The 14,255-nt window shown below is 43.5% G+C and overlaps 1 protein-coding gene across 1 annotated transcript in view; it reads left to right on the top strand.

Moving 5' to 3' along the window:
- Positions 1-11,689, top strand: part of flt4 (fms related receptor tyrosine kinase 4) — a 240,824-nt gene extending 229,135 nt beyond the window's left edge. Inside the window, exons 26-30 of the mRNA XM_059650520.1 lie at positions 3,186-3,291; positions 4,853-4,992; positions 6,216-6,336; positions 7,145-7,230; positions 10,007-11,689. Of these exons, the coding sequence (XP_059506503.1) occupies positions 3,186-3,291; positions 4,853-4,992; positions 6,216-6,336; positions 7,145-7,230; positions 10,007-10,217 (664 nt within the window). The 3' untranslated portion in view covers positions 10,218-11,689. The remainder of the gene's footprint in view (positions 1-3,185; positions 3,292-4,852; positions 4,993-6,215; positions 6,337-7,144; positions 7,231-10,006) is intronic.
- Positions 11,690-14,255: the final 2,566 nt, after the last annotated feature.

Here is a 14,255-nt window from a genome sequence, read left to right as displayed (position 1 = left end):
TAAAATGCTTGAAGAATTTGATAGGGGCAAATAGAGAGAAACTATTTCCTCTGAAAATGAGTCCACTACAAGAGCAGAAAGTTTTAAAATTAGAGCCAGGCAATTTGGGGTGTTTTTCCACACAATAGGTAATGGAAATCTTGAACCCTTCCCCTAACAAAGTTGTTGGTGAAAATGTCTAATCCAAGGTTAATGGTTTTTGTGAAGTAAAAGTGTTACAGTATTGAGGTGGGTAATTGACAAGATTAAGTGGAACTAGTGAGGGTAGTCGTGTATTTTTAGTGGGACAGGCCTGATGGGCTAACAGTCATCTTCTGTACTGTGTGATTCCATGAATTTATACTGTCAAGGTACAGATCAGCTTGATCTAATTGAATGATGGAATAGGCTGGAAGGATTAAAATGGTTTCTCCACGCTGCCTTGTTCATAGAACCCAGCAGTCAAATTATGCGACAATGTGGTTGCCTAAACTGACATAGTCAAACATGTAGAATGGTAAAATCATACTGTCCAGAAGAAGGCCATTCAGTCCATTGTAATGGTGTTGGCTTGTCGAAAAAGCCATCCAATAGCTCTACTCCATCTGTTCATTTCCCATAGCACTGATATTTTTTTCCATTCAAATATACATCCAGTCAGATTTGTTTCCACTGCCTTCTCAACCATACATTCCTGATCTGATATATACTCTCTAATATGGAGAAATTGAGCAGCTTAGGCCTTTACTTGTTGGAAGGATGAGAGGAAATCAAATTGAGGTATATAAGATGCTAAAGATGACAGAGTAGGCATAGAGCTGATGTTTCGCCTCCATGGGACAATCTAAGGGACAGCAGATTCAAAACAGAGATGACAGGAATTAGAGGTAGTAGGAACTGCAGATGCTGGAGAATCTGAGATAACAAGGTATAGAGCTGGATGAACACAGCAGGCCAAGCAGCATCATAGGAGCAGGAAAGCTGACGTTTCTTCTTCAGAAACTTCTTAAGTGTCTAGGCCCAAAACGTCAGCTTTCCTGCTCCTATGATGCTGCTTGGCCTGCTGTGTTCATCCAGCTCTACACCTTGTTATCGCGTATGACAGGAATTATATTTCTTGAAGGACCGTGAATCTGTGGAATTCACCACGCCAGAGTGCAGTGGGCACCGGGATACTGAATAAGTTTAAGGAAGAGACGGACAAATTTTTAAAGGGTTAAAAATTTTTGAGGAGCAGAAGGAAAAGTGGAGTTGAAGTCACAATGGGATCATATTAGATGGTGGTGGATGCTTGAAGGGCTGAATTGCGTACTCCTGCTCCTAGGTCTTATGTTCTTATGTACTCTGCCGACCTTGGGATTGTTTGACAGGAGTGTAGAGAGAATATCATTCAGCATCTAACCTGTTCTGTATTTGATCTCTGAGTCAGGAGACAAGTGAATTTAGAAACTTGAGCACAAATTGTCAACTGACATTCACAGTGCAGTATTGAGAAAATACTGCACTGACAAGTGTCTTCTCTCTGCTCTCCAAGATCCAATGAGGCTACTCAAAGGAGAGTAAAAGAAGTTCCCTCAGTCTCTTGGCTAATATTTATTCCCTCACTTCCTGCCATTAAAATAGAATTTTGTAAATATAGTGATTGATCACATTGTTGTTTATGGGAACATGCAGTGTGTAAATTGGTTGCTACAATTCCTACATCATCAAAACAGTACTTGTTTGACCATGAAGGATTTTGGCCCATCTTTGGATTGTAAAGCTGAGTGTTTACAAGACAGAGATTAATAGACCTTTTACAGTAAGGAAGTGTGAGATATATGAAGAGGATACGAAAGTGGCAGTGGAGCCTGTGGATTTGAGATAGACAATCAGCTGTGTTCTTCTTAAATGACAGACTAGCCTCATGGCGTGAATGGTTTACTCCTGTTCCTACTTCTTCTTGTTTTTTATAGAAAGCACTATGCAAATGCAAAATCCATCCTTATGAACATGTCTTATATGCAAACTGTAATTTCCACGTCTGAAAATTTTAAAATCAGCAGTCATTAGTAGAGAGAAGCTAACCATTGCTTCTTGACATTCCATGTACCATCACTGAATCCTCCATATCAAAATCCCGGGGGTTACCAGAAACTAAACCTTACTAGCCATATAAATACTGTGGCTACAAGAGTAGGTCAAAGGGAAGGAATCCTGCAATGAGTAACTCACCTCATTTATATATAGAATCCCCACAGTTTGGAAACAGGCCATTCTGCCCAACAAGTCCACCCCAACCCTCCAAAGATCATCCCACACAGATCTAGTCCCCTACCCTCCTCCTGTAACCCTGCATTTCCCATGGCTTACACACCTAACCTACACATCCCTCAACACTACAGATAACTTAGCATGGCCAATTCACCTAACTTGCACATCTTTGTACTGCGGGAGGAAACCAGAGCACCTGCAGGCATGGAAACCCACGCAGGCAGGGGGAAAATGTGCAAATTCCACACAGACAGTTGCCTGAGGACGGAAATCAATCCTGGGTCCCTGGTGCTGTGAGGTAACAGTGCGAACCGCTGAGTCACCATGCTGCCTATGCTTTCTCCCTAAAGTCTGTCCATCATCTACAAGTTACAAGTCAGACATGCGATGGGATGTTCCACTGGCCTGGCTGTTGCAGCTGCAACAACATTCAAAATGTTTGACACCACAAAGCAGCTCACATGATTGGCAATGCATTCACAAATGTGCACACCCCTCATCTCTGACGTTCAGTGATAACAATGGACTGCACTGCAACAAGTGAAATCTCCTTAGACAGCACTTTCCAAAGCCATGATAACTCCCAAGTAGAAGGATAGGGGCAGCAGATGCGTTGGAGAACCACCACCTGCAAGTTCCCCTCTGAGGCACTCACCATCCAGACTTAGAAACGTATTGCAGTTCCTTCAGTGACACTGGGCCAAGATCCCAAAATTCCCTTCCTAATAGCACTGTGGGTGTGTCTACACGAACTGGACTGCAACAGTTCAAAAAGGCAGCTCACTACTGCTTTTTCAAAGTCAGTAAGGGGTGGATAATAAATGCTAGCTCAGCTAGTGATGCCCACATCCCAAGAATGAATTTTTTAAAAAGTCTTCTCCTTGAAGAAAAAAATTCCTGGAAGGTCTTGATCATCTGTTGTTGACTAACAAGTGAATTCATTGCTTTGGCAGCTATCGTATAATGCTGAGCACCTGGCAAGGTGAACCGAAAGACAGGCCAACCTTCTCTGATCTTGTGGAGCTCCTTGGAGATCTGTTACAAGCCAATGTCCAACAGGTGAGTCACCTGAACTACTCCACCCCATCACTTATGATCACACCTGGAACAGTGAACTTTTTGAGTATAATCACTTGAGCCATTTGATAGGGCACTGGTGGGTCACAGTAATTCTCTTTAACAAAAATTCACTCAAGGAGCTGAATTTGTTTCCTGTGTCTAGGTTCATTGGGCTTTCCCCTCATTACTTCCAAGCCTCAAGGTAAAATTAAAATGCCTCATCCAAATTGCCACTCTATAGACCACTGGGCTCAGCAAGGCATTAAAGCCTAAGGTCAATCACCTCCACTTCTGCTTCCCCGCCACCCCCGCCCCCCAAGTAGTACTTTCTGGACTGTGATCAGGAAGGGGAACCCTGCTAGCATTGCCCTTGAGAAAATTAACTAACTCATAAGAAATAGTTTGTGAGAAGTCAGAGGAACAGGTGACAATGAGGTGCTTCCCAAAGCTTTCCATGTTTGCAGCTATCCATAACAATGGTGAAAATATGACTTCTTCATGGATTTAAGTTCCATTCTAGAGTTTTTTCTAATTCACTTGCATTGTCTCCTGTCACTGACTAGGCCACCATGTATTGCCCATCCCATTTGGCCTTTGAGAACTTAGAGGTGGTAGGTAAACCCACAGTGCTGTTAGAAAGGGATTTCTAGGATTTTGACCCAGCAGCAGTGAAGGAATGGCTGTATGTTCAGAGAATATGTAGCTTGAAGGGGAACCTGCAGCATCTCATGAATCTATTGCCACTGCCCTTCTCCATAGTATAAGACAAGGGTTTGGAAAGTAATGTTGAAGCAGGTTTGGTGTGTTATGCATTGCACCTTGTAGATGTACATATTTCGACCATGGTGCTGCAGTGGACGAGGGAGTGAATGCTTACGATGGTGGACAGGGATTTGTCCCAGATGGCTTTGAAATTTTTGAGTGCTGATCAGAGCATTATAACTCTGGAGCAACACTATCAATTGAATAAATGCTAGCTTTGTAACTGACACCCACATTCCAAGAAACCTAAGACATTTCTGTCTGTTTTACTTACGCAGTGGGATGCTCACAAGCTGAATCTGGAAAGGATCTTTAATCATTTTCTTAGGTTTGCCCTGTTCCTCTGGAGAAATCATTTAAAATCCACAGGAATCCTCCTGCCATCTGGAACAACACAAGAGAGACAGACATAGCCTTTTGAATTATTAATTGCATTTACATCCTTATCTCATGACATTTCCATTGCAGAGCAAACTCTGAGGAAATGCTGCCCCGTGTCTCAAAAGTACTATTAAACCAAGGCCCCATTTACACCCTCAGCTGGTTAGCAAAGGTCCAACACTCACTATTTTGATAAAGAGGGAGTTCTCCCCAGTGCTCTGGGTCATCACTCAACCGACGTGACTAGAAAAGCAGACTATCTGATCCCTGTCATATTGCTGCTGGCCATCTACAGACTGGCTGCCATGGTTCCACAACTTCAACAGGGACTACACTTCAAAAGTGACTTTGAAGCACTTTGGTATGGCCCATGAATGTATAAGATGGTACATAAATGCAAGTTTGTCTTTTCATTTAGGATGGGAAAGACTACATTCCTCTCAGTATGTTGCAGTGTACAGAAGACGACTTGTGTTTTTCCCAGCCTCATTCATCCATGTCTCACAGAGATGATAAAGGGTCGAAATCAAGATTACGATGTGACAGTATAGGACCCAGGTAAGTGGTGGACAAAAACATTTGTATATGATTGGCTAATTGCAGAAATACAGCCAACATCTGCAGTGCTCCTCAACCTCAACCCTTCTGCCACAGTACTCTGCTCCTGGAAGTGTCTGCTTCAGTACCCAAGATCATGCATCCCAGTTTCCATGTATTCTGAGACTCCCACCAGTAACACCACTCCAGCCAACTCAGCACCTGCAGAATCTGATACCATCCCTGACATTCAGAGATCCCAGCTCCCACCCCAGTGCATTACCATGACAGGACACCTTATTGGTCTCTAGTATCATCAGACTGCAGTACTCTGCACCTCAGATCCCTACAATCTAATAGTACCTAGGACTCCTTCTAACAGCAGACTTTAGTAATTAACCTAAGACTCTCAGATTTCAATCCTTTCCTACACATCATGCCTTGAGACTTCTGTTCCAGCAGATCTCGTCACTATCCCCAGCATTTCCTGATCTCAGGAAACATCCTGTCCCACCGATACCAGTGCAATGATACCAGAATCTATCAAACTATCCACAGTTGTTGCACAGTGCCTCAGTGCAACATACATGCACACTAGCAATGTTACATCAATGCCCACCAATAGTCCTATACACATGCCAGCCTTCAGCTCGAGACAAACACAGGCTTCCAGGTCTGTGTAGGCTGATTCTGCTTTGATTTATTTATTGTAGTCATGTGTACCTGAGTTCAGTGAAAGGCTTTGCTTGTGAGCAGTATAGGCAGATCATAGCAAGAAAGGACATACATATCACTGACTTTGTTGAGATTTCAACGTATTGCAGAGTATGTTAAAGGATGGGTGCTAGAGTGAGATTTGCATTGAGGGTAGTAGTGTTGGAATGAGGTCTTTATTGTGGTTGCTTGATGGAGTGATGTTTGTGTCAATGGTGAGTGCCATTTACATTGAGAATGAGGTTTGTGTTGTGGTTGGGGGCTGCAATGAGATTTGTAAAGAGACTGGCTGTTGGATTGAGATTTGTATTGAGGCTGGATGCTGGACTGTGATTTGGTTTGAGGGTGGTGCTGCTAGAGTGAGATTTGTGCTGAGGGTGGACGCTGGAGTGAGATTTGGGTGTGGGTGAGTGCTGGAGTCCAGGTTGTGTTGAAAGTGGATCTTGCCATACCATGTACATTGAGGGTGGGTGCTGGAGTGTGGTTTGTGTTGACCATCACTTGACTCACTAGAATTTATTTCTCTGCAGATACTATAACTGTGTCTCTTTTTCTGGACACATAACTGGAGAGAGTCAGATTAAGTGCCCTTCAAGAGTGAAAACATTTGAAGATGTCCCATTGGAAGAGACAATGATGACCATGCAAAATGTGAGTAATCCATGTTCTCCCAAATCCAGGTTAATACTTCATCCCTTTATGGGCTCTTTCCTTCCTGCATCTACTACCTCCCCTCCTCCTGCAAAATGGAATGCTTCTTGCCATATCATGCCTTACTAAATGGATTGGTATTGACCAATAGATTCTGTTAGATGCCCCTATATTGCCTCAGAAAAATGCCTATTAAAATCCTGATCCATTATGATAAAGGTACCTTAAAGTTGGTCAGTGTTATAATAGTGTATCTCAGAGGGGTCTAGTGTTGATGAAGCTGCTGAAATGTCTCAGTTCACCCTTGGTTTAATGAGGTGGGAATGAATCTTCAGCCAGGGTTCCGAACTGGAATGTGGGCCTGGTTATCCAGTGGGAATAAGATCAAGCAACACTTGGACAGAAAGGTCAATGGAAGGGGCCCTAAGCCATTTGGAACTGTACATGAGTAACAGCAAGATAGCCAACAAAATAGAGGCCTTTGATTTTGATAGAAAAGAAATTTAAACACTAGGAGAGTCTGATTCACCATCAGCTGTTATGTGCTACCAGTAGAGACCAATTTCATCTCCATTAATCCGATACCTGTTTGTAAATTTTCTACCTGTTATATCAATGACATAATTACCTCTTTTGAGCAACAGTTTTTAGATAAAAATAGATTTGAAAATGTAACCTGCGAATCCCACTGTGATACATTGAACCCAAACTGCTTTGCTAAGAAGATCACTGCCGAAACATTGCTGCTGTATTTTTGCAGTGCTACTGTTGCAATTTAATTTCCATTCCCAGCCAACCTTTATTTCAGGACAACCAGACGGACAGTGGGATGGTCCTGGCATCTGAAGAGCTTGAGAAGATAGAGAACAAGCATAAAAAGCAAATGGTGTTCAGGTGAGGTGCAGATAGTGTGGAGGGGAGGTGTCTCCTTGGTTTATGCATTCCATTGTCTAACTGTTTCAAAAACCAGTGCCAAGCTCACCCTTTTGAAAAGCTGTTGCTACTCATTTTTTTCCCATTCCCTATGCTGTGGAACAGAACGTGTTGCAATTTAGACATTAAGTATGAGGACAAAGCAGCCCGCTTGACTGACACCACATCTGCAAGATGCACCCCATCCACTACTGACACTCAGTAGAAGCAATGTGTACTATCTCCAAGATGCATTGCAGAAATTCACCAAAGATCCGAAGACAGCATCTTCCAAACCTACAACCACTAGGAGCAGCAGAAGCATAGGAAAACCACCATCTGTAAGGTCCCCCAAAAAGCCACTCACCATCCTGACTTGGAAATATACTGTCATTCCTTCACTGTCGCCATGTCAAAATCCTGGGATTCCCCGCTGTGGACATTGTAGGTCAATCTACAACATGTGGACTGCAGTGGTTCAAAAAGGCAGCTCACCAACGCCTTCTCAAAGGCAATTAGTGATGGACGGTAAAAGCTGGCCCAGCCAGCAATGTCCACATCCCATGAGTGAACAGAACAATACAAAGTAACGGTCCATCCACACCAAACACTCCCAGAAAACGCACAGCACATGGTTAAAAACAGAGTCAAGCTTTCTTTACACTTTCCCCCTCAAACACTCTGGGGACAGGTACAGCATGGGGTTAGATACCGCCACCTTGACAGTCCCCATCAAACACTAAAGTAAAAGAAAGAATTGCAGATGCTGAGATCTGACACAAAAACAGAAGTTGCTAGAAAAACTCGGCAATTCTGATGAAGAGTCTCCTGACTTGAAATGTTAACTCTGTTTTCTTCTCATAGATGCTGCCAGATCTACTGAGTTTCTCCAGCAATTTCAGTTTATATTCCCCATCAAACACCATCAGGACAGGCAATAATACATATATTCTTTTATGAAGGAAGGGGTAAGGATTCAGCCCTCAAAAGAATTAATTTCATCATAGCACAAATTTCACAAAGTCAACCTACTTATGCCTGACTGTAAACAAAAGAACTGCACTTGTGGGAAGTCAAGTGCTCTGAAGAAGGGTCGCTGGACCCAAAACGTTAGTTGCGGTTTCTCTCCACAGATGCTGCCGGACCTGCTGAGTTTTTAAAGCAATTTCTGTTTTTTGCTACTTATGCCTATATTATCTGCTATTCTTAAAAAAAACTATTTCAAAGAAAATCTGGATAAAATAACTGTTATTCAGCTATTATAGATGTTTGACTGTGAGTATCTCTTATTTGAGTCTCAGTTTCACAGGATAAGAGATACACTTCCTACAAATTAGTTACAGACTGCTGTATTCATAGAACATAGAACATTACAGCGCAGTACAGGCCCTTCAGCCCTCAATGTTCCGCCGACCTGTGAAACCAATCTGCAGCCCATCTAACCTACACTATTCCATTATCATCCATATGTTTATCCAGTGACCATTTAAATGCCCTTAAAGTTGGTGAGTCTACTGCTGATGCAGGCAGGGCATTCCACGCCCTTACTACTCTCTGAGTAAGGAACCTACCTCTGACATCTGTCCTATATCTATCACCCCTAAATTTAAAGCTATGTCCCCTATGTATTCAGGTAAATTGCTAAAGAAATCTAAAGGTTAACCAGTCACAACTGGCTGTTAAATAGGTTAAATATTTCACATGTCTGGTGAAGCCCTCATCACAAAGTCCTCTCTCAAATTCCATTACTAAACAATGGGTCTGCCTACCAATATCCCTCTAACCAGGAATCTCTGATGTGATTTGTTGTTATTTATTCTCAGGATGTGGGCATCACTTATAAACCCACGACTTATTATCCATCCCTGACTGCCCTCATGAAGGAGGTTGTGAGTGATTTCCTGAACCATTGCAGCTCATATGGTGTAGGTACGCCCATGTACTTTTAGGGAGCAGGTCCCAGGATTCTGACCCAACAACAAAGTAATAGCCAATTATAAATCCCAGACAGGATGAGGTGTGACTGAGAGGAAAGCCTGGAGTTGTTGGAGTATTAACGCACCTTCTGTTCTTGACCTTCCAAACTGTCAGAGATCATAAGTCAATCAAAGAGATGTCATCATTCAACAAGAACATTGCCCTACGAATGTGATTGTAAAAGGAGAAGCAACCAACAAGGTCACATAAAAATAACTTTGTCATAAAACACCCCAAGAAGTCTCATATGAGGGGTATTAAACAGAAATTTGACACCGAACCACATAAAGGCCAGCTGAACAGGTGAACAAAATCCTCAAAGAGGTAGATTTTAAGGAGCAATTTAAAGGAAGAGAGAGGAATAAAGGAGTGGACAGATTTAGGGAGGAAATTCCAGGACCCAAGCAGCTAAAGGCATGGCCACTAAGGATACAGAATTTGTGTGTGTGTGTGTGTGTGTGTGTGTGTGTGTGTGTGTATGTGTACGTGTGTGTCTTTGTGTGTACGTGTGTGTGTGAATCTATGTGTGTGTGTATGTACGTGTGTGTGTATGTACGTGTGTGTGAATCTATATGTGTACGTAAGTGCGTGTGTGTACGTGTGTGTGTGTACATGTGTGTGTGTGTATGTGTCTGTGTGTGTGTATGTGCACGTGTGTGTCTGTGTGGTGTGTGTGAATCTGTGTGTGTGTGTATGTGCACATGGTCAGCAATGACACCTCATCGTATTTCAATCTTTAAGCCTGAAATTTAACTCATGTTCTTTTCTTCTTTCATGATAGAAAACCTTCGAGTAAACACACAGACTTGGTCTCGGAGTTTTGCAGACGGCCAGATAGGTGTAGATGCAGATCAGCCCTGCATTCTGAGGCCTCAGGGCAGACCATTCACAGCAATGACTATGGACACCTCTTGCACGGTGCTCAGGAGCATGAGGGATGGAGTACACAGCCCATGGATCCCCTTAGTCCAGAAAGCACCTCCAGCTTCTAGTACCCAACTCCCATGTGAAGAATTTCCACAGGACTTTTAGTTCACTGTACCAGTCCAATGCATAATTTTAGAATTTGCTCAAAGAATATCTTGCTCACTCTGCAAGTGACAGGAAGTGACTAAACATCAAGCAAACCAAGGAGGTGGAATTTCAGCTGTCTTCCCAGTTGCAAAAATTCAGTTGTTGTACAAACTGTCCAATTTTCAATTGCTGTTAATTAACTGCAAATGAAGGCTTGGCTGTTTCTATAACTAGCTGGCTGGGAATAAGTTTGAAACCTACCCCAACTGTGTTGGAGGACTTTAGCTTTCCCAAAAAGAAACTATATGTAACCAGTTTTATAATTACGACATTATTCAAAGAATCCTTTTGAAAGTCTGTTGTTTCCTTTTTTACATTTTTTTTCTCTAGTTTTCTTGACAATTCACTAGAAAGCTGTGTATTTTGACACTACGATATAAAAAATAATAGATTTAACAATGAACATGTAAAAGTTGCTTGTATACAGGTTCCTCGTACACTGGGGTCAGGGCAGGAATACCCAAATCATCAGTATTCACCATTTATTGTGAAATTGTTAATGTTTGTATAAAGAATGTCTGTACGATTTTGTATTAAGCAGTGAGCAACCGAAATCTTCCCTCCTTGAGAATATTCCAGTAATTTCCTTTCTGAAATGTTAAGGTTTAGATATTCAGATGTTCAATGTTTGTGTCCAAGACAGTCTCACACTTTGCCTACAAGAATCTCTTTCACCTGAGTGCCACATTCCCCAAATCTGTACCTGTGCTATCATTTACTGGTCTGTCTGACACTGTCTACTATACTACAGAACAGACGTCATTACACAAAAAAGAATGTGCATATCTGCAGTGCTTTTCACAACCTCAGAGCATTCATTGGCTAGCAAAGTACTTGGGGAGTATTTTTGAAATGTAGTAATTATAATAGTTTAGGCAGTGCAGCAGCCAATTTATAAGCAGCAGAGGGGTTGATGACCAGATGATTTTTATTTTTAATCTCGCTTGATGGATAACTATTTGCCAGCACATTCTGGTTGGGGGATCTCCCATACTCTTCCTCAAAACCCACGTTGCGCTCCTGTCTAACCATGATCCAAGCTGTGCACCTATCCAACCACAACTACCGACTGCTCTCCAGTCTAGCCACAACCCTAGACTGATCTCCAATCTAACCGAGACTCCAGGCCGCCTCTCCAATCTAGCTGAGACTGCAGACTGCCTCTCCAATCTAGCTGAGATTCCAGGTCACCTCTCCAATCTAACCGAGACTCCAGACTGATCTCCAATCTAACCGAGACTCCAGGCCGCCTCTCCAATCTAGCTGAGACTCCAGACCACCTCTCCAATCTAACCGAGACTCCAGGCCGCCTCTCCAATCTAGCTGAGACTCCAGGCCGCCTCTCCAATCTAGCTGAGACTGCAGACTGCCTCTCCAATCTAGCTGAGATTCCAGGTCACCTCTCCAATCTAACCGAGACTCCAGACCGCCTCTCCAATCTAACCGAGACTCCAGACCGCCTCTCCAATCTAACCGAGACTCCAGGCCGCCTCTCCAATCTAGGTGAGACTCCAGACCACCTCTCCAATCTAACCGAGACTCCAGACCGCCTCTCCAATCTAGGTGAGACTCCAGACCGCCTCTCCAATCTAGCTGAGACTGCAGACCGCCTCTCCAATCTAGCTGAGATTCCAGACCGCCTCTCCAATCTAGCTGAGACTCCAGGTCACCTCTCCAATCTAACCGAGACTCCAGACTGATCTCCAATCTAGCTGAGACTCCAGACCACCTCTCCAATCTAGCTGAGACTCCAGACCACCTCTCCAATCTAGCTGAGACTGCAGACCGCCTCTCCAATCTAGCTGAGACTGCAGACTGCCTCTCCAATCTAGCTGAGATTCCAGACCGCCTCTCCAATCTAGCTGAGACTCCAGGTCACCTCTCCAATCTAACCGAGACTCCAGACTGATCTCCAATCTAGCTGAGACTCCAGACCACCTCTCCAATCTAGCTGAGACTCCAGGTCACCTCTCCAATCTAACCGAGACTCCAGACTGATCTCCAATCTAGCTGAGACTCCAGACCACCTCTCCAATCTAGCTGAGACTGCAGACTGCCTCTCCAATCTAGCCACAACCCTAGACTGATCTCCAATCTAGCTGAGACTCCAGACTGCCTCTCCAATCTAGCTGAGACTCCAGACTGCCTCTCCAATCTAGCTGAGACTCCAGGTCACCTCTCCAATCTAGCCGAGACTCCAGACCGCCTCTCCAATCTAGCTGAGACTCCAGACTGCCTCTCCAATCTAGCTGAGACTCCAGACCGCCTCTCCAATCTAGCTGAGACTCCAGACCGCCTCTCCAATCTAGCTGAGACTCCAGACCGCCTCTCCAATCTAGCTGAGACTCCAGACCGCCTCTCCAATCTAACCGAGACTCCAGGCCGCCTCTCCAATCTAGCTGAGACTCCAGACCGCCTCTCCAATCTAGCTGAGACTGCAGACCGCCTCTCCAATCTAGCTGAGACTCCAGACCGCCTCTCCAATCTAGCTGAGACTCCAGACCGCCTCTCCAATCTGGCTGAGACTCCAGACCGCCTCTCCAATCTAGCTGCGACTTCAGGCTACTGACCTCTCTAGCAATGATCCCAGGCTATTCTTCAGTCAGTTACTTTATTTTTCTTTCTGATCTCACCACAATCCAGACTGCTATCCAATCTAGCTGTGACCCTAGATTGCTGCCCAGTCTAGCTGCAACTCTATACTGCTGTTTGGTGTAGCTGTGAACCCAGACTGCTGTCCAATCAAGCTGTGGCCCCAGGCTGCTGTCCGGTCTAACTGTGACCCCACATTGCTGACCAATAGATCTCTGACCCCAGGTTGCTCTTCAGTCTAGCTGTGACTCCAGATTTCTCGCCAATCTAGCCGTGACCCTTAATTGTCCTCCTAGTTAGCTATGACTTCATGCTATATTTCCATTCATCCATGACTCCAAGCTGTGTTCCCAATGAGCTGGGACCCCGACTGAATTCCTGTCTAGCCTCAAAGCTAGACTACATCGAACTCCTACCTTGCTAATGTCTCCACCAACAGCAAAACTGTGGAAAATTACCTATTAATTTATAAACCAGAAATCTCAGATTTCTGACGCAAAGGGAATATTAGGGATTTCAATTCTCTTGGTGTCATCATGCTTTTTTGGGATTTGTTTTATTCATCATAGAATCTTGTTTCATTCCTGTAATGTACTCAACTCAGGTAAAACATTCCCATCCTTCTATTCATAACCTTTACTCTTACACCCATAAAAATATTACACAAACAACATAATAAGCAAACTAATTTATGTGAATATTACTGGGAGGAGAGAGGAGGGATGAGAAGGGAGAAGAGGAGAGTTATCGTTCTGTGCATTTCATGTCAACTGGTTTTTAACTTTCTTTTGAAAAGCGAGGATTTCTATTGATTTAAATGACTGAGATTGTGGTTTATAAATGCTTCCGTTGTCTTCTTGAAACTGATACTTTGATTGCTAACTCTGGGCAGTTTGCCTGCTCTTTAGAGAAATGTGATACTCTGAAATATCATTAATTATTATATATAATGACTTGTATTTACATCAAGCTTTTAACATGGCAAAATGTAGCAAGGTTCTGGACGGGAGCTCACCAAACGGAAGCTTGACTCTAAGCTCTGTAAGGAATAAATGGGAAGGTGACTGAATGCTTGCTGAAAGAGCAATGTTTTTAAGGAATATCGCCAAGGAGGGAGCTGGTGAGAATCTCAAGGTTAAGGTCTGAAGGACTGCAGGAGGTTACAGAGTTAGGGAGGGTAAAGCGAAGTAAGGATTTGAACACAATGGCGAAGAGTTTAAAATTGAGACGTTGCTGGATTGAGCGTAATGTGATATCTCTGTTACAGAGAGGACTAATGATCTGCTTTTCATTCTCTTCACACTGTCACCTGGGCTCATAGCCCATATTTTTATAGATATCACCATCCTTACACCTTCAAGTAC

This window comes from Stegostoma tigrinum, chromosome 13 (genome assembly GCF_030684315.1).
Source record: "Stegostoma tigrinum isolate sSteTig4 chromosome 13, sSteTig4.hap1, whole genome shotgun sequence".
Taxonomy (NCBI): domain Eukaryota; kingdom Metazoa; phylum Chordata; class Chondrichthyes; order Orectolobiformes; family Stegostomatidae; genus Stegostoma; species Stegostoma tigrinum.
This window is presented reverse-complemented; position numbering and strand designations above follow the sequence as displayed.